Source organism: Magnolia sinica, chromosome 6 (assembly GCF_029962835.1).
Source record: "Magnolia sinica isolate HGM2019 chromosome 6, MsV1, whole genome shotgun sequence".
Taxonomy (NCBI): Eukaryota; Viridiplantae; Streptophyta; class Magnoliopsida; order Magnoliales; family Magnoliaceae; genus Magnolia; species Magnolia sinica.
The window spans coordinates 48341734-48369731 of record NC_080578.1 but is presented as its reverse complement, the minus strand read 5'-3'; the positions used below and the strand labels follow the sequence as shown (position 1 = coordinate 48369731).

Sequence of the window (27998 nt, the reverse complement as noted above, 5' to 3'; positions counted from 1 at the left end):
TTCAACAAAAGCTTGAAAATCAGTACTCGGATTCAAAATACAAGTACTGATCTGGATTCAACCAGTTGCATAGATCACCCGTGGATGCAATCACACCAAGCTTATACAAGTTATTGCTATTTCCAAGGGAAAAGAATGAGGAAAAAGAAAAGAGAAGAATAGAGTAAGAGGAAAGAAAAGCATGAGAAAATTACTCGGAACAACATGCATTCCATTTTTGAAGACGAGAAAGAAAAAATTACTTCACAGCAGAACGCATTTGATTTTATTTTCAAGAACTTGTAGGAAATGAACCTGGGACCATTCGAGTTGAGGCACAAAGCAGCGTCGGGTTGAACTCTTAAGGCCTTGACTCTTCTTCCTCCAGCATCAACACCGTTCCCTCCAACAAGCTTACCTCGAATGTTCGTGGCTGGCAACCTCATCACTCGTGGAAGCATAAGAAGAGGTCGTGATCGATGAGCCACTTGTACTTGGCAGGTAGGACCATGCAAGGGCCACGGAACCAAGCGTAACTGCGAAGCCAATTGAACCCCAAACCCACCTCCGCCTTCTTTTCCTTCTATGTCGTTGTTGCCGGGCCTTCTCTGCAATGAGAACTAAAATTAGTGGGAACAGTAAAAGCAGGGCTGCAACTTGGGTTCGGGTCAACCCAATTGACCCAACCCAAGATCATGTCGGATTGTCAAGGTCCTCAGATCGGGTTCAGGTTGGAAACGCCAACCTGATTTGGAATCGGGTTGGTTAGGTTGGGTTCGTATTGGGCAAGTTTGGGTCAGGCTAGGTAGGGTTGGGAATACTCACGTGTATTTAGGTCAGGATGGGTCAGGCTGGGTTGAGTAGCGAGGAATTTGGGTTGGGCACCCCAGGTTGGAATCCGGTTCAGGTTGGGTTGAGGGTTTGGGTCCTCTTGAGGTCAGGTCAGGCTTGGCCCTAAAGCCAACCTAACACACCCGACTTCCACTCCCAAGTCAAAGATGGGCAATCCAAGGGAAGCTGTACATGAACTGATGCATGCCACATGATTGAACCACATAATGGTATGCCAACTTGGACATGGACATGTATATCTGTGACTGACATGGAACCCTTGCAAATGAAAACCCAACACATTGAGATGCATCTGTGTAAATATATTAGGAAAACTAGAAGATGAAAGACGCATTAGGAAGAATGAATGGTACAAGGGTGCATCTGAATGCAGGCATTTTTCATTATATCTGAAAGTGGCATGCAGATGCTGGGAGAGCTGCTCCCTCCCTGGTTTTTCTTTTTTTTTTTTTGGGGGGGGGAGGTCAATACACACACTCTTACATCGCATGGGTTCTTGAACCCATGACCTCAGAGTTTAAACACCGAGTGTCTACCACTAAGCCATGAGTAGAGACCATTGACTTTTTTTCTTTTTCACAAAAAAAAAAAAAAAAAAAAAAAGAAGAAGAAAGAAGAAAGAAGAAGAAAAGAAAAGAAAAGAAAAGAAAGGGCTAAACAGGCATTGCTTGACCACCACTCAAACACATGTTATAATATGAGATGTTCTCAAAAATCTGACTGTTAATCAAACTCGACATCACAAAAAGCACATGTGAGTGAAATTTCGGGCCCGTTGGATGCTTGATTGGGCCACAATCTCATACTTAATTCTCCATCGGTACACTTCCAACATGTGTGGGTGCCTGTCACGCCTGTCAAGAGAAAAATGAGCTAAAACACATTTTTAGTGGCATCCAAACACATCCTAAATAGTTTATAAATAATTCAAAACAAAAAAGAAACAAGAAAATACTAAATGTTTCTTTTCTAATAGCCATGTCCAACTACATGTTCTATACAGCCTATTTTTCTCTTGCAAAAATGGAGTGGGCTTTTTGCCAATGAGTAAAGGAAGACTGTCCATTCTTCCCAACCAAAAATATAAAAGGAAACTCCTTTAGTGAAAGAAACACTGTTGATCAGGTCTCAAACTCGACCCTGCTTGTGGGAAGAAAGAGTCCACTTGTCAGAACATGCCCAATAAACTATGGGAAAGAATCGAGGCCCAATATTTTTTATAATGGAAGGGAAGAAAAACGAAAAAAAAAAAAAAAAAACCCAATATTGTATTATAATAGAAGGGAAAAAAAAAAATGAAAGAGGAAAAACTAATCAAAATAGAAAAACCGAAAAGGAAGGAAGAACAAGCAAAGCAATCTCACCAACAGCTTCTTGGTTCCTTTGAGACATTTCATGATTCACGGTTTCATAGTAATGTAACCGATCCCATAACCGAGTGATCTCAAAGTTCTTCAACTCGATTTGAGACTCCATCTCCAGCTCCAGCTCAGCCCTGGCAACACCCCTCCCGACGGAATTGGCCACAGCCCGTGCAAGAATGACTTGTTGGCACATCTCTTCTGCAGGGCCAACATCTGGCCATTCATGTTCCTCTGCTAGAACGGTAGAAACTTCTGGGAGGGTCAACCCCACGTGTGATAACTGTCGCGCAATCCTCTGCCATTGTTCCTGGATCTTGACAAGAGCTTCCTCCGCTTGCTTCCTCCTCTCAATCTCCATCAACAATTTCAACCTTATCTCCCGCAGCTCTTCTTCAACATAACGGCGAGAAGAATGGGGGGTACCCTCGGCAGAAAGTTCTACAACAGGTAGAAAGCTCGAGTAAGTCTCCTCTATTGGTAGGCAGTGAGGAGTCATTTTTAACATTCTCACGTTGGAAAAAATAATCACACATAGAAGAAAGAAACAGCACCTACCAACCTGCTTTTACCAAATGTTATGAATGCAAAACACTTGTGAGCATAGTTAGCAAAACAACATATTGGGAAAAAATAAAAAAGTATGGGAAATGTTCATGTTTAATTCGATTTTGATTGTTAAAAAGACAGTAAAGAAGTGGAAATTCCAAAAACCCAGAGAATGATAAGTTTGGGTTTAACACAGTTTGGACTCAAAATAGCAATGTGAAAAAATGGCTATACATGTGCATATATGTGTACATATCATGTACATAAGTAAGGATACAATGGAAAACTTCAATTAAATAATTAATTTTTTATATGTATGAACAGTAATGTACATAGATACTCGGAATTTGCCTCTAAAATCCTTACTTTTCAAGTAGTACTACCATAAATCGATTCATTTCTACTTTTAAAAAAAATAAAATAAAATAAAATAAAATAAAATTCTACTTGATTCTATCAATGGGTGAAACCACCGATTCTATTTTTTAAATTGCCCTCAAAAGTATTTATATTTCTTTTTTCTTTTTTTTAAAAACTAAAACGCATTTAAAAAAGGAATCGTCTTCAATTCAACTTGTCCAAAAAGGTGTTACGGGCCTTAATCTTAGCCTTTTTCCTGCTTCTCCTCTTTAACCTATGAATTTTATTCTTCTAATCTTTCTCAAAAAGTAGTTTCTCTTCTTTCATTTCCTAATCTTCAGTGGTTCCCTTCATTTTCCACACAACTTCTTAATAACCCAGTCTTTTTTTTTTTTCCTCTCTCTCTCTCTCTCTCTCTCTCTCTCTCTCTCTCTCTTGTCTGTTTTGAGAATCGTGATGCCTTTTCCTCATTGACTCGTTGTGATTCCTGAGAAGAGGGTGGCTTGCGGCTCTCATCCTCCTCTTCTTCTTCCTCCTCTTAATCTATGAGTTTTATTCTAATCTTTCTCAACAAGTAGTGTTTCCCTTCCTAATCTTCAGTAGTTCATTTCCTTCCCTAGACAACAAGAGCTTCTAATTAACCCTTTTCCCTTCACCATTTTTCTTTTTCACTTTCTTTTTTTTTTTTTCTTTTTTTTTTGAGAGTCGTGAGGCCTTTTCTTCACTAACTCGTGGTGACTCGTGACAAGGGGTGGCTTGCCGCTGGAATTTTTTCTAGAGCTTTGAATCATGTATTGCTACATTTGAAGCCTCTTTGATATGCGGTTGAAGCTCTTGCTAGTTTTTCTGCTATCCGGTTGAAGACGTCGTTGGAAATTCTTATTCTATTTTTTAAAAGAATTTCTTCGAGAGATTTGTTGTTTTTGCTTCATGGTTGGAGGTTCTATTTTTTAAAAGAATTTTTTCCAAGAGATTTGTTGTTTTTGTGCGAGCTTTTAAAGTCATTTTTTTCTCTAGATTTTCAACATCCAGCCCCGCCCCCCTTCTCTCTCTCTCTCTCTCTCTCTCTCTCTCAATTCACTCCTCTAACATCTTCAATAAACTAAATATATACAAATTAATTCACTAGTGCATGTCATGGTTCAAAAACTCAACTCGACTCAATTTTCATTCAACTTGGGTTGACTCAAAAGGCTCGGCTCGACTTGATATTTAATTATCCTCAATTGAAAATATCAGGAATATAAATAAACATTGAAACTATCTAAATTAAGTCTTAGTAACATAAAATGTAACTCAAACTAACAATGACATGGAAGCCTCACTGTTTAAGAGCATTGCTTCCCTTGGGTAAGGTTGGGGGTTCGAATCCCACTCCTGCCTTTATTTTTAATAAAACATCACCTTAGGAATCAAGTGACATGCAAGCAAGATGTGTCGTATCAATCGATGCCATTACCGATAGGGGTAATGGCCTAATATGCATATCAGTCAGATTCTTATTTTTATTTTTTTGTGCAAAAATACCAGAATATACCAAATATTATAAATATTTGAAATGTGCATTTTTTTTTTTTAAAACCATGTTTATGGTGGTGTAACAGTCTACTCTTTGGTGAGAATGCTATCTCAGCCTGTCTGATGATTTTATCAACCTAACAAGCTTAGACTGATCTCAAATTGGCCCACAATTCATGCAAGTTGTAGCACTCATCACACTAATGCACATCCCTAAGTATTTAACACCATTCTCCCGAAGAAATTTCAAGAAAATTTTGAAATTAAATTCGAATGCCCCCAAATAGTCTTGAAATTCAAGTAATGTATGTCATTCATCCCACTAATGCATGTCCCTAAGCATTTGGCATCATTCCTCCCAAATAATTATAAGAAAACATTACAATTAAATTCAGGTGAATAGTGTCGCTAATTTGGGGGGGCACATATGCCCCCAAATCGGCCCAAAATTCATGCATGCTATGATGCCCATTCCACTAATGCATATCCCTAACCATTTGACATCATTTCCCCCACTAAATTTTAAGAAAGTTAAGTCAGCCAACCATTTATTCTTGCACTGCTCTTTCACTGCATGTGTGGGCAAGGATCTTTGCTCTGTGTCAGTCCATTGGGCCATGCCACACTTCATAGACAAAATATTTCTTGCTTGGTATGCAATGGACGGGGGAAGCTTGGGAGAAAAAAGTGGAGACTTACTGATGCAGGACAATTAACCACTTGCTCTAAAAGCTCAAACTGTTAGAGCATGGCGAATTAATCCCTTTATCTCATAGCCCAGGCCCCACATCTCATGCGTTAGGACCTCGGCCGAACCCCCCTCGTGAGCCCCAAATCACATGGGTACCACCTCACATGGGCCGCCCACACCGAGTGTGTCCCCGCATCCCATAGGCTACCCCACTCAAGCTCGGTGTGAAATGCGCATTAATCACCTTCGGTGAAGAGTCTCAAACACGAGACCTCCCCCGTGGGCCCCACCCACCCTGAGTGTGCCCCTGCATACCACAGATGACCCCACTCGAGCCTGGTGTGAAAATGCCCCTGCATTAATCATCCCCCGTGAAGAGTCTCGAACACGAGACCTCCCGCTCTGATATCAATTTGATGCAAGACAATTAACCATTTGCTCTAAAAGCTCGAACTGTTAGAGTATGGTGAATTAATCCCTTTCATAGCCCAGGCCCCACATCTCATGGGTTAGGGCTTCGGCCGAACCGCCCTCGTGGGCCCCAAATCACATGGGTACCGCTTCACATGGGTCGCCCCACCCTGAGTGTCCCCGCATCCCAAAGCTACCCCACTCGAGCCCGGTGTGAAATGCGCATTAATCACCTCCGGTGAGGAGTCTCGAACGCCGAAACCTCTCCCGTGGGCCTCGCCCACCCCGAGTGTGCCCCTACATCCCACAGGCGAACCCACTCGAGCCCAGTGTGAAAATGCCCCTGCATTACTTACTATGCTAGTTGTTCTGCAGACAACCTGGGGAGAAAGGCACAAGAAGTGCTTCCGTAATAAAAGTATTGCGGTAGCAGGGGTGCTCGACAGAATCGTTCAGCTCTTCCGGGATTGGGCGCCTTGGTTGGATTGTGCTCTCAGGGTTGTCCTAGCCAAGGGGCTGGTTGTTGTTGTAATCTTAGTTTTTTAGGTTTTCTGTAGTTTTTCTAGGTTTGTTTTGGTTTTTCTATTTTTCTTTTGTTTTTGTTTTGTGACTATCTATTTGTTTTGTTTCTTATTCTTTTTTCTTGTCCTTTCTCTATCCTTGTTTTCTTTTCTTCCTTTTTTTCAGCCTAATAAAATATCATCTTTAAAGAATAAATTTTAAGAAAAAATGAAATTAAATTTGGATGAATAGTGACATGGATTTGGGGGACCACTCGATGCCCCAATTTGGCCTCAAATTCATGCAATCTACTGGCACTCATCCCACTAATGTAATTGGCCTCAGATTAGTGGACATTTATTGGATGGTGAAAATTGAAAAATATCCAATGGTCCCAACTTATGCAATTGGCCCAAACTTATACTTACTTCATCATCCTAGTAGTATCAAATCATTTGACATTTATTGGACAGTGAAGAAAGTGGTATGTCGTAAAGGTCGTTACGTAAAGGTAACGGTGGCAACTGTTACACATTACGATGGCAACCGTTACACGTTACAGGGTCATAATGGCCATTACGGAAAAAATTACCCATAAGGGCCGTTACAGCCCTCGTAACACCTGATACAAGTTCTTCGGGGTTTTTTTTTTCAATAAAGAAAAATAGACCGTAACATCCATTACAGGGGTCGTAACCACCATTACAACCCCTTGTAAAGGTAACGGTGGTGGCCGTTATGGCCACCGCTACCATTATGGAATACCTTGGTGAAGAATTTTTTATCTAATGGTCTTATTTCAACAAACAAGTGCCCATAAATCAATGGTTAACATCATTCACACAATATGATTTTGAAATTTTGACTAAGAAATAGCAGGCCCCATATTTTAATAGATTAAGTTTATTTAATAAATGCCAAGTGGACAAATTTCATGTATATCAAGATTTATACTCCACTAGTGGTGCAACCCGGTTATTGAGTTATTGAATCACAAAGAAAAAGACAAAAATTACACTCACAAGAATATTTAAGTAGAGAGGGAGAAATAGCTATAATGAAATTAAACTTCTTCCTACAATGCTTCAAAAAAGAAAAGAAAAACTCACACTTAGAAAATTTTGGAATGACTAACTCCTACATCACCTCCCCTTTTTTAGACCCTAAAAGAATCTTTAATGAAAATCCCCCCACTAAGAGATTGGTTTCAAACTAATCTAATCTACCTAAAGATGTTAAAAGCCTAATACTGGCAAAAGCAAAAATAGATAGCAATCCTAATTACATCTAAATCAGCCCCTTATCTTCAATCACATCTGTTAGTGCACTTATTTTTGCACCCGGTTTGTCAATCACATGAGTCATGTCATGTAATTGGTTGAGCCTTTGGAAAGTGAAGACTGAAGACACAAGCGAAGCCGAAGCATCAAGGAAGCAAGAACGGGTAAATGAGGTACCTTGGTGACCCTAACCCTTGACCCAAAACAACCCATAAACCCCTAGGTGATCTTGATCTAATAGGAATACCTAATTGAGCCTTAAGAAACCAAGAAAAAACATGATAAATAAGGCCAGAAGAGGTTTGGAGCTGCTATGTAAAAGATTGCCCAAAACAGTAGTTTTCAAGTGACGTTCGATGGCATCGAGCTGCCATCGAACAGTCTTCGATGACATTGAAGACTTGGCCGATGACATCGATCGAGAATCAGGGATGTCCAGAAACCAAACCAAATTTTTGTCTGAAATTCTCTATGGCATCGAGGTCCCTTCAATGACATCGAAACTTAAGTTTCGATGACATCGAAGTCACCTCGATGACATCGATTGAGAGTCAGAAATTGTCCAGCAAGGTTTTGGATTTTTCCTCTGACTTTCTCGATGGCATCGAAGCCCCTTCAATGATATCGAGACTTGATGTTCGATGACATTGAAGGCCGATCGATGACATCGATAATGATCCAGAACTATCCAACAAGAAAATACCATATATTGTCTAGATTGTTCGATGGCATCAAGGAACCCTTTGATGACATCAACAGAGCCATTTTCTACCTGTTTTTTTACCGTTGGAGCTCAAACTTTTTATAACGGGCATTCGGTACTTGGGCATTTTGATGGGTTTTTGCAGTAACCAGAGGTAGGGTGATTGCATATGCATATCCCTCATTCCATGCCTCTATTCCATTGAGTTTCAAGCAATCTCCCTTGAGAATTCAACTCTAATGAGGATTCCAACCTCACCATTGGAGATGTGCTTGAACTCCTCCATTTCCTAAAAATTTGACTTAAGATATCTTAGCAAACCATTATCCAAATCTTCTAGGAGACTCATCTAATTGAATCCCTTACGAAAATAACTTTCCATTAGTTGTAGAAGATTCAACTAACCTCCCATCACCTTGGTCACCTCAAGGGAGCATCACAAGCAAGGTGATTAATCGTGGAGTTGAAGCCTTGGCGAAGCAGAGACAACATGATTGGAGGAGCATCAAGGAGCTGATTGAAGCATGGGAAAGCGGAGATCAAGCAACCCAAGACGGAGCTACAAAAGAGACTCAATCCGACAAGTTGTCCTTTTAGGAGTTCATGTTTTAGTCTATTTCCTTATGTAAAATTGAGGCTAAGAGTTTGTAGACTCAAACTTGTCTAGGTTCTTGTGTAGGACCTTGGCCTTTGTGTAGGGCCTAAATCTGTGGTTCTTGTGTATGACCAAGGTTGTTGATTAGCCTAAGGAGAAACCAACCAAAGTCTCTTGCGGGAGAATACGTATCGGGTTCTTGTGTAGGACATTGGCTCTTGCATAGGGCCTAAAACCTTAGGTTCTTGTGTAGGACCTTGACTCTAGTGTGGAATCTAAATTACAGGTTCTACTAGAACCTTGGCTCTTGTGTGGGGCCTAAATCTCAAGTTCTTGGGTAGGACATTGGCTCTTGTGTAGAGCCTAAATTGTCAGGTTGTTCCGTAATGGTAACGGTGGTGGCCGTAATGGCCACCATCATTACCTTTACGATAAGGGGCATAACGGTTGTTACGACCCTGTAACGGCCGTTACGGTCTCTCTTTTTTATTTTTGTATTTATGGAAAAACAACCCCCAAAAAACATGTATCTGCCTCATAATGTTGATTAAAAAGTATGAAAAACATGTATATGTCTCGTAATAGACCATTTCGAGGTTATTATGGCCTTTATAGGGGATGTAACATGCCGTTAACGGCAATTACAGGTCATTTTTTTTCCATAACAGCTATTATGGCCGTTATGACCCCGTAATGTGTAACGGCTGCCACCGTTACCTTTACGTAATGGCCTTCACGGTCCTGTAACGGCCTTTACGGCACACCTTGGGTTCGGGAGTAGGACCATTGCTCTTGTGTAGGGCATAAATCTTAAAGTCCTTGTGTGGGGTTGTAAAAGTTAGAGGTGAACCTGATTTAAAACCTCTGATAGTGAAATCCGGTACACTCATGGGTTGAGTGTGTTCGCCGGGAGTGGAGTAGGCAAGTAGCCGAACCACTATACATGCTTGTGTTTGGGAGTGTTATTTGTGCAATTGTTTAATTATGCTTGTGAGTTTGAATGTTTACATTTTACATGCATGATTAGGTGAATGCTTCATGTTGATAGGTAGCACACCCCACACACACATGTTCGCTATCATTATTTAGACTAGTTGCTTATTTGCGCATCGTTTGTACCCCCCCCCCCCCCCGCGGCAACATAGCCTTCATTCTCTAGCTCCGCCAAGCTTCCGCACTTAACGCATTGCAGCCGAAAACTACAATTTCAACACACACCTCATATATCTTCACTCACATCTTTAAATCCAGCCCTAGTATCTTCCAAAAATAGTAAATTACAACCTTGATTTAGACCCCCAAATATATAAATAAACAATCCAAAATTCAGCACATATTGGGCCCGACGGTGGGCCGCAGGCCTACGTCATTGCCAGGCCCCATAGTAGGCCTAGGTGGGTCGTGGGCCTACATCAACTAAACTAGTGGGTGATGCCCTAACCATGGGGCCCACCTTGATGTATGTGTCATATATCCATGCTGTCCATTAGTTTTTCCACACCATTTTAGGGCACGGTCCACAAATGAAGCAGATCCAAATCCTATGGACCACACAGTAGGGATTGAATGCCCACCATTAAAAACTTGTCGGGGCAACAAAAGTTTTGAATCAAGCTTGTGTTTTCCCTTCACCCAGGTTTGTGTGACCTTATCAACATGTTGGATGGCAAATAAAGACTAATGTGGGCCCTAGAAAGTTTTTAATGGTGAGCGTTCAATGCCCTCTTTTTTTCTATGGTGGGATCTACTTCATTTGAAGGACCATGCCCTAAAATAAGCTGGAAAAACCTGATGGACAGCAGGGATATACAACACATACATCAAGGTGGGCCCCATGTTCAACGAAACAGTGCAAGAGCACTTAGTGTCATACACCACCTGAGTATTTAAATTGGTTGTGTTTTTTTTTTTTTTTTTTTTTTTTGAGTTGCAGAGGGGTTTTAAGGTAGGTGCAGTTTCGTCATTTCTCAAAATATGTCAAAAAAGTAAACAATTGTTAGAAAAATACTAACCGAAAGTGGGTTACAAATTAATGATGTGGTTATTTGCAAATTATTATTTTTATGCGGGTATTTGCAAATACCCTATTATTTAGGTTGTTATTTTCAAAAATCCCTAATTCAAATTACATAATAGGCATTTTAAACTTGATGAATATCACAAAAATGAGTTATTTGTAGCTCAAGTCTCACTTCCTATAATTCAAGGAAATAATGCCAAGACTCAAAAGCCAACTCGTAAAGCAAGAGTCCAAACAAACACAAGGTAGCAAGGAAATGTCAATCTTTGACCAAATAGAATCAGATTTTCCCCCCTGTACAATGTGACCATAAAATAAAAAAGGAAACAAACAGCTATTGTTGGATGATATACAATTAAATCATACATTACCATATTGAGATGCCTGGGGCCAAGACAACTAAATAACTGGTCCACTGCTAGATCGAGTTTCTCAAGTTAAACCTAGCTAGTAAGATTATGAATACTCCACTGAGGATCCAATTCTCCGTATCATATTGGCCAATATAGGCATATCGAATTTGTATTGGCCTGTAATGAGGCTCAAATCTCAATGCAGGGTGAAACCACCCACTTCCAAATCCGTGGCTGTATCAAACTTACATATTATGTACTGGCTGATATGACCATAAGAGGCCATTCTTTGACTTTTTTTCAACTTCCTTACTTTTTTGGTGTATTTTCTTTATTTCAAGCATTTGATTGAGTCGACTTCACGAGTGTTTTGAGCATTCAATCTTTGTCACATTTATTTGCACAAGTAGGTGGTATAAGCAGTAAACAGGTATACTACCAGTTGAAGTAATCACACGTAGAGACCACATGCATTATAGACTATTATTCACCAATTATTCATTTGTATGGAGAGTTAATTTCAATGTCCTTGTAATTGAAGGACTCATTGGTCAAGTCTGCTTTCCCAAACTACATTAGCCATATACATGAAACCTGAAACAAGGCATAACATGCATACAAGTACAATTTGGAACATGAAGAAAAATAGAAGGCAGAGTTTACCTTCAAAAGCATCGAAATATTCCCCAAGAAGCGTATAAGGCTTCCGCATGCGCTCGATGCCACCGTTATCCTCCATTTCAGTGTCAACGCTCACGGAATCTTGAGGATCAAAGAAATCTTCGCCCTCACCATCTCTCTCAGAATCAAGAGGTAAGGATTTAGTTGATTCATCGGCACCAACCAAACCATCACCAGGACTATCATCTTGGAGCTTCCTATCTTGGAAACCATTGACATGAACCTGTTCACTAGGGCTGCTGATAGAAACTGCTGCTGCACAAGAAACATCCCCAGTTGCATTCACCCCATCTTCATCGATCTTCTCTTTTCTATTGACTTGTTGGCAATCTACGGCACTGGTCTCAAGGGGTAAGGATTTAGTTGATTCTTCGGCACCAACCAAACCATCACCAGGGCTATCATCTTGGAGCTTCCTATCTTGGAAACCATTGACATGAACCTGTTCACTAGGGCTGCTGATAGAAACTGCTGCTGTACAAGAAACATCCCCAGTTGCATTCACCCCATCTTCATCGATCTTCTCTTTTTTATTGACTTGTTGGCAATCTACGGCACTAGTCTGAGAAAGGGTCTTCAGGAGACGGGGTCCGCGCCGCTTGTGATTGACGATGTATGGTGAGGGGGTGAACGAGGTTGGGGAATCCGGAATTGGAGTTGCCTCAGGAGTTGCATATAGCGCCGGCAATATATACGCTCGGTGGTTTCTCTTCACTGTTGACAGGCTTCGTTGCCTCTCCAGCTTTGCCACCGTGCCAGTTTTCGAACTTGATTTTGGATGCCCTGGTTCTATTAGCCTATCAAATGCAATTGCTGTGAATGTCGGCATGCTCTCGCATCATTGGCCCAATCCAAGCTTAAAGAGGATCCATCTGGAGCAACAAAAACACGAAAATCAAAACCTGAGACTTAAAATAAATGAAAGATTTAGAACCCTACGAATAAAGACACAAGACTGAATGGATATACCAAAAAACAAAGCCCTAACTGCACCAACCTTTGTTTTCTTTTCTACATTTTCTTTAGCTTTTGTTTCATGGAATGGAAACCCTAGCTTAAAGGATGGAGGTCAGGTCCAGTCCACAGACCATTCAAACTGGTACTATCCCTACGAATCATATGATTGCCAAAAAAGTAAACCTTTTTTATGATGAATGATAATCATATTATCTTATTTTAGATGAATGAAATGTCCCTGAACTCAATGTTGACGGAAAAGTTACCCAGCCAACTGTCCTCTTTGTGCCAAACAAATGGATCCCATATGACCGTGATACTTCCAGCAAAGCCAATCGAGTTCAGGGCCACCCATTTGGCTCCCTTACGACCCCAGGCCAATCTAATAAAAAAGAGGCATTGACATATTGCAATTTGGTTTCCTGCAACACAATCAAATGAGATTTGGATCTAATGCAAACATCCTTGATGATGGCCCTTTCCTCAGGGCAACCCAAACCCCTGACATTCCAAGATAAAATCTTCATTGAAAAAGACCACTTCCCCCTTTACCCCTCCTGACCACTCAAGCAATGGCCTCAGACACTCCTTCGTTATCTACGCCAAGATTTACTAATTCTCTATTTGTATTAGCAAACTTTGAGATTTTCTAATAGGATGTAGGACGATTGAAACTAACCTAGGATGCAAGATGTGATATCTATTACGCATTAATTTCAGCATTCAACATGTAAAACCAAACATATCCACATAATAGATTCAAAAAATTCAGATTTGTAACACAAAGGGCCTAGGCTATCACATACACGGTGCAAGAAAATATAAAATATTACGAGAGTGACCCACTTGGAAGTAGAGACTTCCAATCCAGCCTGGGTAGTGCAACAACCACGTGAGAAAATAGTGACATGAATAAAATCAAGTTTGGGGAATGGATTTACAAAAAAAAAAAAAGATTTTCATTAGGGTTTTGGGGTTTAGGGATTGAGATTTGGGGATTTTGGGAATTGGGGGCTAGGGATTAAGGGATTAGGTAGGGTTTGGAGGGGAATCAAGGAGGGAAAAGTACCAAAAGGGATCCACACGTGGCAGCCCATACAGATGCACGTGCATGCGTAGAACTGTACACGAACCGAGTTAGCTTGGTCAACTCGCTCAACTCAACTCGAAAAAGCTCGATTCGACTCGGTTCGAAACTAAGTTCGAGCTAAGTCGAGTTGATTTTGAGCTCAAAAAAATTTCGAGCCAAGTTCGAGCTTGTCCACGCTCGAATCAACTCAGATCGAACCTCAACTTGGATCGAACCAGTTCGGTGACTCAGTTATTTTAATATTGATGTTGCTCACCAAGTGTTTGATGAAATGACTCAACAAAGTGTTGTTTCAGGTGCATACATTCTTCGCGGGATAGGCTAGTGGCAAGGAAGGTATGGATATGAAACAAATCGCTATAAAAAAAAATAAAAAAAAATAAAAAAAATTTACATGATAAAACTACCATTGTAATACCTGTAAACTATTGTTGTTGTTTTGTATACTGTGAGAAATTGAAGGTGCACTTCATGTGTTTGATAAAATGTCACACAGGCTCAAACTAGCCCAGAGCTGCTAACTGAACCGAGCCGAGCTGGCCAGTCAGGCTTGAGGATCGAGCCGAGCCGAGTTCGAGCTGGCGTCAGCTAGTGGGAGTCGAGTCGTGCCAAGCTCGACTCGATTCGACTCATGTACAACTCTATGCATGCGTGCGGGTCCAGCCATGGATGGATCGGGGAAAAGAGAAAGGAGGTGAATTGGGTTGGGTTTTGATGGGTTTAGAAGAGTTGTAAGGGAAGGAAAAGAATAAGAAAAAGTGAAGAAGTGGAGTACCTTGTTGGAAAAGAGAAAGAGGAAGAAAACACCTTAGAGGAATCCACCACCAAGCATGCTTCTACCCTTCCACAATTCGATTGGAAGGGAGGGTTTTGCACAAACCCTAAAAACGAAGAGGAAAAACACCATTGCAACACAAGAAAGACTTCTTTTTTTCTTCCCACCCCCCCTCTGCTTATATATATATTAAAACTTTAAAAAATTATGAACATGCCACTTTAAGTAACATAGCCCATCATCCAAAATAATCAAATTAAGACACTTACCATCAATCTTAACCATTAAATAAATCCTAAAAATAACTATATATATAACAAGAACAGGATACAAGGGGTCCAGATCTTCTGGTGACTCGATGACCTAATTGACAAGATCCAACGGTCAGATCAACACGATAAAAATCATATGACTGAAACTCTTTCCTAAGCAGCCCAAATGCATCATCCCTAAGTGGGGTCTTCCTGATGCAAGTCCAACGCATGTGGGGTCTTCAAAGTAACCTGGCAGGCCCCATCTGAAACTCGTCTCCCATTCACAAAGAAAGATGCGCCGATGTGGGTGGACGCCTCCGTCTCTGGTACACTCGAGTAGGTCCTCCGCTGTCCCCATCAACTCTCCCTGGTTGAGAAGAATTCGCCATTGGCGAAATAAAGCTGTGGTAACGCTCGATGAGGTTAGGATCATTGCGCTGGAACTCTGTTTTTGTAATCCAGGTGTTACCTGACTCTGGCATGTTCTTCCACTTCATGAGGTATTTCTAATATGATTCATAGCGGGTAAAGACCGCTGGTAGTCTAGAACATCCTTGATCTCTTCTTTCCTTCTAGGTAGTGATGGAAGAGAATGCAATAGGTCAGAAGTAGGGTCTAGTAAAGGTCATGAGCTAGGGTCGAGATTAGGGACACCATCATTTGGGGTAGGAGAAAGGTCTGCAGGGCTAGAAGATGGAGGTGTGGGTCCATCACAAGGCATAAGGTCCTCCACGTTGAATGTTACAAATGCCCGTGTCAGATGGAAGATCCACCACATATGCATTAAGGCCCATTCTTGTCAAAAATTTATATGGACCTGCACTGCGGGCATGCAATTTCCTCACGGTTTCCTGTGGGAACTGTTCAAGCCTAATGTGAACAATGACTTAGTTACCCACCTGAAACTCTTTAAACCTACAATGCGAATCTGCATAGATTTTATAATGTTGATTACTAGTATTAATGCGCCACTTAATCTCGCTACGCAAGTCATGAATATGTTGTGCAGATGCTTCTGCAAACTCAGATGGCCTATGTAAGACGGACATGGGTATGAGATATATAGTTCTAGGCTTGTACCCAAATATTATCACAAATAGACTCATTCCCGTGGACTTATTGATCGAATTGTTGTATGCAAACTCGGCTACATGCAAAACTGCATCCTAGATCCTAATATGGTCTCCCACCAGACATTATAGCAGACTCCCTAAACTTTGATTGACAACTTCCGTCTGACCATCAACCTATGGATAGTATGCCGAAGAGAACTGTAACTTAGTTCCCATCATGTGCCATAAAGTTTTCCAAAATTAACTCATAAACCATAAACTTGATCTGACACAATGGTCTTCAGCAAACCATACAAAATGAACTACCTCCCCAAAGAATATTTTAACCATGTCAGTGGCATCAAACATTTTAAAACATGGAAGTGAGCCATTTTCGAAAAATGGCCTACGACTATAAAATTGGAATTATGCTTTCTAATAGTCTTTGGGAGCCCAAGCACGAAATCCATGATAATATCAACCCATGTCGCACGGGGGACTAGCAAAGGAGTATATAAACTGGTGTTCTGCTTCCTCTGCTTTGCCAACTGACAAGTCCTACATTGCCCTATAATGTTAGCCACGTCTCACTTAGGACTTGCCCAATAAAAATGCTCCTCTACAAGGGCAATAGTTTTTGTCATGCCCAAAAGACTAGTTATCCCTCCAGCATGAAGCTCCCAAACAAGAAAGTCAGAGGAATGTACGAGGTACACACAATCTATCACCTCTAAACAAAAAAAAAAAAAACCTTATTGATCAGGACAAACTCACTACTACCCTTATATTGACCATCTAACAACGATACATACACCTCTCCAAAATCTAAACAAGTAGGATAATCTTCCTTTAATCATTCACACCCGGTGACTTCGACGTTAATGGATTGGAGTAACATAATCCTACGACTCAACACATTGGCAGCTTTATTCTCAACCCTGGCCTTGTGCTTCAATACAAAAGTGTACTCCTAAAGAAATTGGACCCACTTGCATGCCTCAGGCTCAAATTCTTTTGTGAGTTGAGATAGCGCAAAGCCTCATGGTCAGAGAATAAGACAAACTCCTGTGGTAATAAATAATGTTTTTAATGGCACAAATATTGCACTACTGCATAAAATTCTTTGTCATAGGTGGAATACTTCTGTTTCGCTTCATTCAGCTTCTCGTTAAAGAAAGCGACATGGTGCCCTTCTTGACTAAGCACTCTACCTATATCTATACCACGTATCACAAGCAACCTCAAAAGATTTGGAAAAATCCGAAAGTCGCATGACTGGAGCTTCAGTCATTTTGACTTTGATCTCCATGAACACCCTAGAGGCTACTTTAGTCTATTAGAACTCTCATTTTTTTTATTTTTTATTTTTATGCAATCGGTAATGGGAGCCATGATGGAACTAAACCCTCTAATAAACCACCCATAAAAGGTGGCTAAGCCATGAAAGCTACACACCTCATAAATATTATGCAACTTAGGCCAACTAACTATGGTCTTGACTTTATCAGGATCCGCAGACATGCCCTCAGATGACACGATAAAATCTAAGAATATGACATTATTAGACAAAAATGAACAATTCTTTAGGTTGGCATACAACTTCTTTGCCCTAAGGATCCCACGCACTCGGTGTTCCAAATATCGATACTATCGGTCGATATTATCGTTACCATTACCTAGCGAGACGAAACCCATCCGAGACCCTCGGAAATTTATTTTTTTAAAAAAAAACCAGAATTCTTTTTATCATGCGATATATCCGACGATTTTTTTGCAAAATCACCGACATTAGCGATACTATCGTGTTGTATATGCAGATTTACCAGAATTTTGGAAAAGGAAAAAAAAAAAAACAGAAGAAGAAGAAGAAGAAGAAGAGGGAAAATCTTTCATAAAAGGAAATTTCGGTACCTTTGGAAGAGGATTGCGTGATCAGAAGATGAATTTGGTGGGCCACTCGATCGAGAGCCAGCAATCTGCCAAAAATCGTGGGGATTTGGGGGATTTTTTAGAGAAATTTTAGGGTTTCGAGATGACTAGAACCCTATCTCTGTTGCAAAAATGGCTTCGAAAGCCCTTTTTGAGTACGCGGATTGCGTCCTACCCCCGCTCGTCTCCAACTGGGAACAGGCGGCAACTTTCAGTGGCCACGTGATGTATGGGTCTTATCCACACCATCCATCCATTTTTTCGTATCGTTTTAGGGTATAAACCCAAAAATGAGGCAAATCCAAGGCTCAAGTGGACTACAAACTGGGGATTGGACTCTTACCATTGAAAACTTCTTGGGGGCCACAAAAGTTTTGGATGGAGTTGATATTTGTGTTTTCTCTTCATCCAGGTCTACGTAACTTTATGAATAGGTTGGATGGAAAATAAACATCATGGTGGGCCCTATAAAAGTTTCAACGGAGAGAATCATTGTCACCATTGCTTCCTGTGGTGTGGTCCACTTGGGCCTTGGATCTTCCTCATTCTTGGGCTTATACCCTAAAATGATAGGACAGTGTGGATAAGACCCATATATCACGGTGGCCACTCAAAGTTGTTGCTCGTTCCCATCTAGAGACGGGCAAGGTTAGGATGCAACCTTTTGTAATGGATGTGGCAGAGACCGACGAGATGTATAGACAGACAGTCTATCACAAGCTCTGTGGGGTCCACTTTGATGTATATGTTTTATCCAGGCTGTCCATTCGTTTTTTCATAACATTTAAGGACATTATGCGTAAACTTAAGCAGATCCAGATCTTAGGTAGACCACACCAGAAAAAGTGGTGAATGATCATTAAAAGTATTTTATAGGCCACAAGTTTTGGTTTAAGCTAATCTTTGTATATTACCTTCATCCAGTTTTGATTGACCGTATCAACGGGTTAGATGACAAATAAACATTGCGGATCTACTTAAAGTAGGCCTTGATATGTTTTTAATGGTGAATGTTCAATAATCATTGTTTCATGCGGTGTGGTCCACCTGAGATTTCGATGTACTTAATGTTTGGGACAACATACTAAAATGATTTGTAAAAACGAATGAACAGAGTGGATATACAACATATCATCGAAGGTGGGCCCTACAGTAAGGGTAACACCGGCTAAGCAATTACCCGCGTAACACCTAATCCACGCCCCTTAAGGGAAAGTGGATTCAATGCAACTTGGTTGCACTAAAAAAGGTGTGGCCCTTACGGTGGGGCCCACATAAATGTATATATTGTATATCCATTCTGTCCATTCATTTGGAGAGATTATTTTAGGTCATAAGACAAATAATGGGTCAAATCCAAAGCTCAAGTGGTCCCCACCACACAAAATAGTGGGGATTGAACTCCTACCATTAAAATCTTTGTGAGGGCCACAGAAGTTTTCGATCAAGCTGATATTTGTGTTTTACCTTGGCCCATATTTGTATGAACTTATGAATAGGTTAGATCTCAAATAAACATCACGGTGGACCCCATAGGAGTGGTTTGAAGTTTCAACGGTGGGTGTCATTGCCCCCATTGTTATCTGTGGTAGGGTCCACTTGAGCTTTGGATCGGCCTAATTCTTTGGCTCAGGCCCTAGTATGATCTCTCCAAATGGATGGACGGTGTGGATATAGCACATACATAATGGCGAGGGCCACAGTCAGGGTCCCACGCACATCGTTGGTTCTGTAGCAGGGCTAGGTACGAAAATGGTGGTACGCGGATTTCCTGATAACGCCTTTCATAAGAAGCTCCTATGCTGGGATGCTAGGTGGGGCCCCCATAATGTTTCTGAAAAATCCACACCGTCCATCCGTTTGTCCAGATCATTTTCGGACATGAGAACCAAAATCAGGTGGATCCAAAACTCAAGATGACCATAGGAGAAGGAAAACTAGACAAAGTTTCGTACCATTGAAACCTTCCTGGGCTCCACTCTTTCCTCTCGTGCAGCCCACTTGAGTTTTGTACCCCCCTTATTTTTGGTCTCGTCCTAAAATGATCTAGAAAAACGGATGGACGGCGTGGATTTTTCAAAAACATCATGGTGGGCCCTACCTAACGTCACAGTGCAGGAACTTCCTACGAAAGGCCTTCATAAGAAATCGAGTCCATTTTGGGATCCACTCAGTGGGACATGGATTGCCTACTAACGGTGTTTGTACCAGTAGCTACTAGTCGGTGCCCTGTGGGCCCCACCATAATGTATGTGTTTTATCCACGCCATCCATCCATTTTTTTAGATCATTTTAGGGCATTAGCCCAAAAATAAGGTAGATCAAAATCTCATGTGGACCACACTAAAGGAAACAGTGGTGATTAAAGGCTCACCATTAAAAACTTCATGAGGGCCACAAAAGTTTTGGATGAAGTTGATATTTATGTTTTCCCTTCATCTAGGTTTGTGTCACCTAATCAACAAGTTTGATGCAAAATAAACATTACAGTGGGCCCTACGAAGTTTTTAATGGTGAACGTTTAATCACCACTATTTTCTTGTGGTGAGGTCCACTTGATATTTGGACCTGTTTCAATTTTGGCCACGTGCCCTACAATGACCTGAAAAAATAGATGGACAATGCAAATAAAACAGATATCATGGTGGGGCTCACAGAGCATTATCCAGTAGCCACCTCACTATTGGCAGCGTCAATACGCAACCCCTGGAAGCATCAGTACGCAACCTGCGTCCCACTCGGTGGATCCCTAACTATGGGGGACACTGTAAGCTATGTGCCTTGCGTCCACACTGTCCATCCATTTTGAAAGCTCATCCAGTTATGTGTAACCTTATGAACAAGTTGGATCTCAAATAAACATTGTGGTTGGCCCTAGGAAGGTTTCAACAGTGGGTGTAACTGTCGCCACTGCTTTTTGTGGTGGGGTGCACTTAGTTGTGTTTTCATACATGTTTTGATACATTTATAAATGTTGTATATTATATTTGAATATATTTACCTTAGTTCAATCAGATAGCACGTGGCTTATGACCCTATACAAAGGAAACCTATTGTGTGCATTTTTTTTTAAAGATGTTATGATTTAAAAGTGTGTAATAAAGTCTTTTTTTAAACAATCTCTGAAGTTTCATTGAAAAATTCAACCATTTTGCCAATGTTTCCCCATGTTTCCCAAAAAGTGTGATAAATTATGCGATACAAACGATATATCCCAAGCGATAACCAATACATATCTGTATCCCAAGGGTGCAACACATTGCGCGATACTGATATTTCGAACACTGCACACACTTGCCTCAGATGGTGGTGTTGTTCCTTAGTCATGCTGTAAATAAGGATGTCATCAAAGTACACGATTAGGAACTTCCCTATGAAGGGTCTCAACACCCGCGTCATCACTCGCATAAATGTACTTGGGGCATTGGTCAACCCAAAAGGCATAACTAGCCACTCGTATAGCCCATCCTTCGCCTCGAAGGCAGTTTTCCATTCATCACCTGAGTAAATACGGATCTGGTGATACCCACTCTTGAGGTCTATTTTGGAGAAAATTGAGGAATTGCCCATCATGTCCAACATATCGTCAACAGGCGGAATAGGAAACCGAACTTAACGGTAATCTTATTGATGATTATGCTATCCATACACATACGTGCTATCCTTCTTAGGTGTCAGAAGGGCGGGCACAGCACGGCACATAAACTCATGCTCTCCTGAATGAATCCTTTCTTAAGATGCTCGTTGACTTGTTTCTTGAGCTCCGCATGTTCTGTGGAGTTCATTCTATAATGAGGAAGGTTTGGGAGAATCGACCCAGGGACAAGATCAATGGCATGATGGATGCCCCTCATAGGTGGAAGTTCATCTAGGAGGTCGTCAAGAAAGACATCACTAAACTCCTCCATCATCGAAGTCACTTCACTTGGCAATTCTACACCAACCTAGGGGTTAGCCTCTTTAGTCACAAGGGCATACACCATTGAATCCTCCCTAGTCTCTCTTTTAAATTATTTTGCATTAATGATGTGAAAAGACTTAAGCTTGGACTTCCTCGAAGTTCCAGGATGACCCTTCTTGGTAGTCTCCTTTTCTAGTATGCTCTTAGGTGGAAGAGGACTCAATCTAATTTTCTTACTCTCAAACATGAATGTACAAATATTTGAGTGACCGAATATTGTAACGTCCAAGTCAAATAACTAGAGCCTACCCAAGATGATGTGGCCGACATCTACGGGAATCACATCGCACCACAACGAATCCTTATACGACCCAAACTGGATGGGGATACGACATCGTTGTGAGATCGGAATGGACGACTCATCAACCCACGACACTCTGTAGGGCTGAGAGTGAGGCTCGGCTTTCAAGCCCAGTCAACTCACGGTGCTGGTAGAGACCACGTTGACACAGCTACCACTGTCCACGATCACTTTATAATTTTTTTCTCCATAGTTAGTATAAGTGTAAAAGATCGTGTTCCCACGCTAATCATCATTTTCTTTAGCTTGAGCAAAGGCGCATCTGACTACCACGAGAGTGTGAGTCTCCTACTCATCAAACTCCTCATCACTAGCACTAATATCAGGCTCATGTTCCTCTACATCGCAATTGCCATTGGCATCCTCATATGCCTCATTTATCATAAGAGCTTTACCTCTTTCTTTGTTTAGGTATTCCTTTGCGAGGTAATCATAACCATTGCAAGGGAAACACTACATGTGCTGACTTCCCTTCAAACTAGTGCTGACTAGACCCTTACCTTTAACATCTCAGTTATAGGTGGGAGCACCAGTTGGAGCCTTAGTCTGGCTCCCAGGTTTAGGTTTGGCTCCCTAAGGAGCAACCCTGCTACTGGAATCACGAAACTCAAACCACTTCATGGTCGGTTGCACTAGGTATCGTTCAAGCTCCTCTACCCTAAGGTAGGCCTCCTCTAGTGTACCAACAACATGAGGGATGAGCTCACACCTAATCTCAGGGCACGGGCCCATCCTAAAACAAGGCAGGGTCACAGTAGGGGACTCATCAACATCACATCGCATAATGTACTCCTCGAATCTCTCGATGTAATCTAATACAAGCATTGACCCTTACCTCAAGGACTACCACTGGTCTAAAAAATTATCACGGTAGGAAAGCAGGACGTATTTTTCTCTAAGGAGTTCTTTCATCTCAATCTATGATATAATGGGTCTTCCTCCACGCCGCTTTGCCTTCTGCTTTGTATTGGTCCAGAATAACTTAGCTTGACCCGTCAACTTCATCTTAGCGAAACTCGCTCAATGGCGATTAACATGTCATGCTACTCGATCAAGTGGTCCATGTCAGCTAGCCAATCAAGGAAATGCTTCGCGTTCAAGCAACCATTAAAATTAAAAGCATCAACTTTAACACTCTTCATAACCCGTTCCTCAGGGTCGTAACAATCCCACAACTCTCTACAAGGCGAGTGGGTGCGTAATCCTATATGACCTACTCCCGGACCAAAGTTCTTATTACGACCCCTAATGGGTTCTATTAGGACTAAACCTTGTTCAATTGAGTCCTTATCTGCTCACTCTCTTGCCTAAGACTGGTGGTCTTCCCCAGTGACAGGGGTACCATGAGAGGTAGCCTCTAGCCACGTGGTACGTTGGTTGCTGGCAGTCAATTGTGCAGCAATGGTCCTATTATGTGTCTCAATAGCCATTAGACGACGGTAAATCTTTTCAAAAACCTCGACAATCTAATCCAGGTTCGTGGTGGGGAATAAACTAAAACCACAACCTGTTTACGTTTGCATACACTAAACGACCCTAATAAAAGGCAACCTAGTTGTATGTGTACCATTTGATGAATGCGATACATTATGATGCACCGGTACTTTATGTATGATGACTCTACGTACCTTGAACCCTATGGACAGTCCTAGAATGATTCTAGTAAGCCAAAACTGAAAATTCAGCAACTAGGTGTATAAAAATCACTTAGTCTGAAAATTCAACAAATAGGTGTCTTAAAATCACTAAGTCTGAAAATTCCAGCAATATAGGACTTATAAAATACCCAAGCGAAAAATTCAGCAAGACAAATCAGAAAATTCAACAAGCTATGTGCGATCTATATGCTCTACCATTGATTTAAGAATTTCGTCGAACACCTACCCTACGCTAGACCAAGTCTCTGATGCTAAATTTGATGTAGGACGATTGAAACTAACGTATAATGAAAGATGTGAGATCAATTACACATTAATTTCAGCATTCAACATCTAAAACCAAACATATCCACGTAATAAATTCAGAAAATTCAGATTTGTAACACAAAAGGGCATATGATATGACATACACAGTGCACAAAAATATAAAATATTACAAGAGTGGCCCACTTGGAAGTAGGGACTTCCAATATAGCGTGGGTAGTGCAACAACTATATGAGAAAACAATGACGCCAATAAAATCAAGTTTGGGGAATGGATTCATAATAATTTTTATATATAAAAAAAAAGCATATTTTCATTAGGGTTTTGGGGTTAAGGGATTGAGATTTGAGGATTTGGGGATTTTGGGGTCTAGGGATTAAGTAGGGTTTGGAGGGGAATCAAGGAGGGAAAAGTACCAAAAGGGGGCCACGTGCGTGTGGGTCCACACATGGAAGCCCATACGGACGTGCGTGGCGTGGATGGGTAGGGGAAAAGAGAAAGGAGGTGGATTGAATTGGTTTTTGATGGGTTTAGAAGAGTTGTAAGGGAAGGAAAAGAAGAAAAAAGAGAAGTGGAGTACCTTGTTAGAGAAGAGAAAGAAGAAGAAAATACCTTAAAGGAATCCACCACCAAGCAAGCTTCTACCCTTCCACAATTCTATTGGAAGGGATGGTTTCTCACAAACCCTAAAAACGAAAAGGAAAAACACCATTTCAATACTAAAAAGACTTCTTTTTTCTTTTTCTCAAGCTCCAATTAGTGACATGCCCCCCCCCCCCCCCCGACTTTATATTAAAACTTAAAAAAATTACAAATATGCCACTAACTTAAGTGACATGGCCCATCATCCAAAATAAGCAAACTAAGACACTTACCATCAATCCTAACCATAAAATAAAAAATTTTAAAAATTTTTTAAAAAAAATCCTTAAAATAACAAAAATATATAAATAAAACAAAATCAGGGTCCAAGGAGCCCAGATCAGGAAGATTTGATGGCCCAATGGCCTAATCGACAAGATCCAACGGTCGGATTGATACAAAAAAAATCATAAGATTGAAACTGTCTCCTAAGCAGCCAACATGCATCATCCCTAAGCGGGGTCTTCCTGATGCACGTCCAATGCACCTGGGGTCTTCGAAGTGGCCCGGCAGGCCCCATCTGGAACTCGTTTCCCATCCACAAAGAGAGTTGCGCTGATGTGGGTAGTCACATCTGTCTCTATTATACCTTAGTAGGTCCTCTGATATCCTCATCATAATGTTCATAACCACAGGGTTCCGCAAACCCCTCTTCACCACCAGACGGAAGAGGGCAATGTAGTCATCATCCCTACAGTCTTATCAAATAGGTTGAGTTATGAGGTAATCAAGATGGTAACAGACAATGGAACATGATCTTCATTTAAGTTTCTCACCAAAATCACATGATCTTCATTTAAGTCTCTCACCAATATCACATGGAAGACAACAATGTTGTCATCATCCATATAGTCCTATCAAATAGGTTGAGTTACGAGGTTATCAAGAATGTGGCAAACAATAGAACATGGTCTTCATTTAAGTCTCTCACCAATATTACATCATATATGGCATTGATTTGCCATTTCTAAATATGCCCACCTTTTTAGATGTTTACCCGAGTACTCTAAGACGTTTCAAGAGAGTGAATAATGGTCATGCAATACGTCTCTCTTTTTCTGCAAGTCATAACATCATGTGTCAGGTTGGAGGGTCACTAACTCACATGCAGGCATTATGCAATCCTCGCATTCACATTAGCATCAATCTCACACTGATCTACTTACCATGCGCCAGGGTCCCAAAGATGCCACTCTATCATTTCCTACTGGTTGTGATGCTTGACACAAAATTGGCATCCACCTGTTGCCACACAACCATAACTGCCAAAATGCTGGTGTGTTGGGGTTTTACCACTGCCTCCACTTTCTAAAGGTAGTGAGGGATGTTAGAGCTCCAATCTCTTTCGCATTGTTAAGAGTAGCCACCATAGATCATCAAACGGGATTCCTCAAAACTCCTAGTTCTATTTCACATGTTTCATGCAAAAATAACCAATGATTGACATGTTTATACTGAGTTGGGTCTCCTGAGTTTGGTTTTTGGCTACACGTATGTATTTCCATAATGTTATAGGATGCACGAATCATCTTTTATGTAACTGTCCAGTGTTTAACTTTTTATGTAAGCCATTAAACAATGTTCCAGTACAAGTGGAACACATCTGATATTTGGAGTGTTCATTTGATGGGCCAAAACATAGATGTTCATAGCCACAAAAAATAAAATAAATTAAAATAAAATAAAATTGTTGGATGATCGACTCCACCAATCAAGGAAAGCAGATGTGGACTATTAATCAGACTTTTTCTACAACAGTCTTTTTTTTATCCTCAAAAGTTCTCCAATCAACCGTTAGGATCACCCGACAATATGACTTGTAGGGAACAGCCCAGCATATGAACAGTCCATCTTGTACATGTAGACATCATGTACCAAAATGGAGTTCTTGGAACTTAGAACATATAAGCTCTCCCTTTGATTTTATACCAAAAACATCTGTGAGAAAATCATTACCATCAGAGGAGTGTGAGAGAAAATCATTAAAAAGTCGAGAACCATAAAACAATGAGAATTTTCATCCATCGTAGAATTTTCAACAATTACCTTGCTGCTTTCAAATACTCAAACAATCAATTTAACTAAGTACAATCAAAACAAGGAAATGCTGAGGTGATTTTGAACAGTCGGATAGGTGATTCACAGCACAAATTCCAATGCAGCACACATGTTCAGGCTCCTGATCATTCATCAGGGCCTACCACCCCATGCATTGTGGCTAATAACAAAAACCAACAGTTACAAATAACCAACCAAACCGACCGACAAGCAGACTGGACTGATTTTTTTGCACCAGGGAGTGTTCTATGGGTAGCCCAACCTGATGAACCGTCACATTATCACATGTGTATGCCACCTCGGCATGTATGCTTCCAATGGCCTTAGCAATTCTCTATAGACAGGCAAACAGCATTAGGGATGGCGAAAAATAGTTCAGACCTTCGCAGGTATGGAGACCAGTGGGCTAGCAGTTCTTGCCCTTGTAGTAATCTCGAGGGCCTCTTTTCGAAGAGAGGATTTGGATTGACGAAGTGACATTTTCTTTCAAAGTGAACTCCCAATCGGGGGAAAAGTCTCATTTCTTGGAAAGAATTTTCGGCCCGAATATTTTGCAAGCTCCGAAACAGGCACTTACTAAAGTTTCGGTTCCAATACGACCCCAGCATACAACGGACAGATAGACATCCGGTGTTGACAGATTCGGGTACATCCAAACACAACAATTTTACAGGACTGATCAGTTCCATTCGCGGAAAGGGATACGACAGTCAAGGAGCTTAGATTTTGCGCCAATCCAGCAAGTTTTGATTTTGAATTTTGGCGTATTCGGGGTGGATCATTCACCAAATTTGAAGAAATTCTCGTCGAATGGAAATTGCAAGTTACGGTGAAATTAGGGTTCCGTGTTTCAAATCTTGATTTCGCTGAATTCGCGACGAATGAAAAACAGATTCGCAACAGGATGCGAAACAGTTCCGAGTTCGGCGAATCCGGCGACCAATCGACCGTCAAAAATCGTCAAAAGCGTGATTTTATTCCTGCAATCGGAGAAACAAATGGAAAATCGATGAGAAGAAGAGCGATCGAACTCACGGATTAGAAGATGGCTTTGCAGCGGGCTTCGGATTCCTCTTCGCTTCCTTCGACGAAATCCTGTGGATGAAAGCGAGGGCAGAGAAATAACGGAACGGGAATTATTATATGGCAGGGGTAGGATGCAATCCGCGCGCTTTGGGTGCTACCCCACCAGCACCTGGCTA

At 41.1% G+C, this 27998-nt stretch overlaps 1 protein-coding gene across 3 annotated transcripts; it reads right to left on the bottom strand.

Annotated features, from left to right (window-relative positions):
• LOC131248749 (uncharacterized) lies at positions 1–27989 on the bottom strand. Of its 3 annotated transcripts, none has more exons than XM_058249189.1 (4): positions 27832–27989; positions 11837–12726; positions 2196–2633; positions 1–587 (listed from the first exon to the last, which is right to left on the bottom strand). In XM_058249189.1, the coding sequence occupies exons 2-4, from the start codon at positions 12681–12683 to the stop codon at positions 394–396; spliced, it is 1479 nt and encodes a 492-aa protein (XP_058105172.1). In that variant the 5' UTR covers positions 12684–12726; positions 27832–27989; the 3' UTR covers positions 1–393. The 3 variants fall into 3 exon arrangements, with proteins under 3 accessions (XP_058105172.1, XP_058105173.1, XP_058105174.1); XM_058249190.1 differs by lacking the exon at positions 27832–27989 and adding an exon at positions 24709–24774; XM_058249191.1 differs by lacking the exon at positions 1–587 and adding an exon at positions 1453–1685.
• Positions 27990–27998: the final 9 nt, after the last annotated feature.

Excerpts from the sequence above, each read along its gene's own strand:
- LOC131248749 (XM_058249189.1), bottom strand. The coding sequence starts at position 12,683 with ATGCCGACATTCACAGCAATTGCATTTGATAGGCTAATAGAACCAGGG. Across the intron at positions 2,634-11,836 it reads ATATTTCGATGCTTTTGAAG|AACTTTCTGCCGAGGGTACC; the intron begins GTAAACTCTGCC and ends TACCTGTTGTAG. Across the intron at positions 588-2,195 it reads AAGGAACCAAGAAGCTGTTG|AGAAGGCCCGGCAACAACGA; the intron begins GTGAGATTGCTT and ends TTCTCATTGCAG.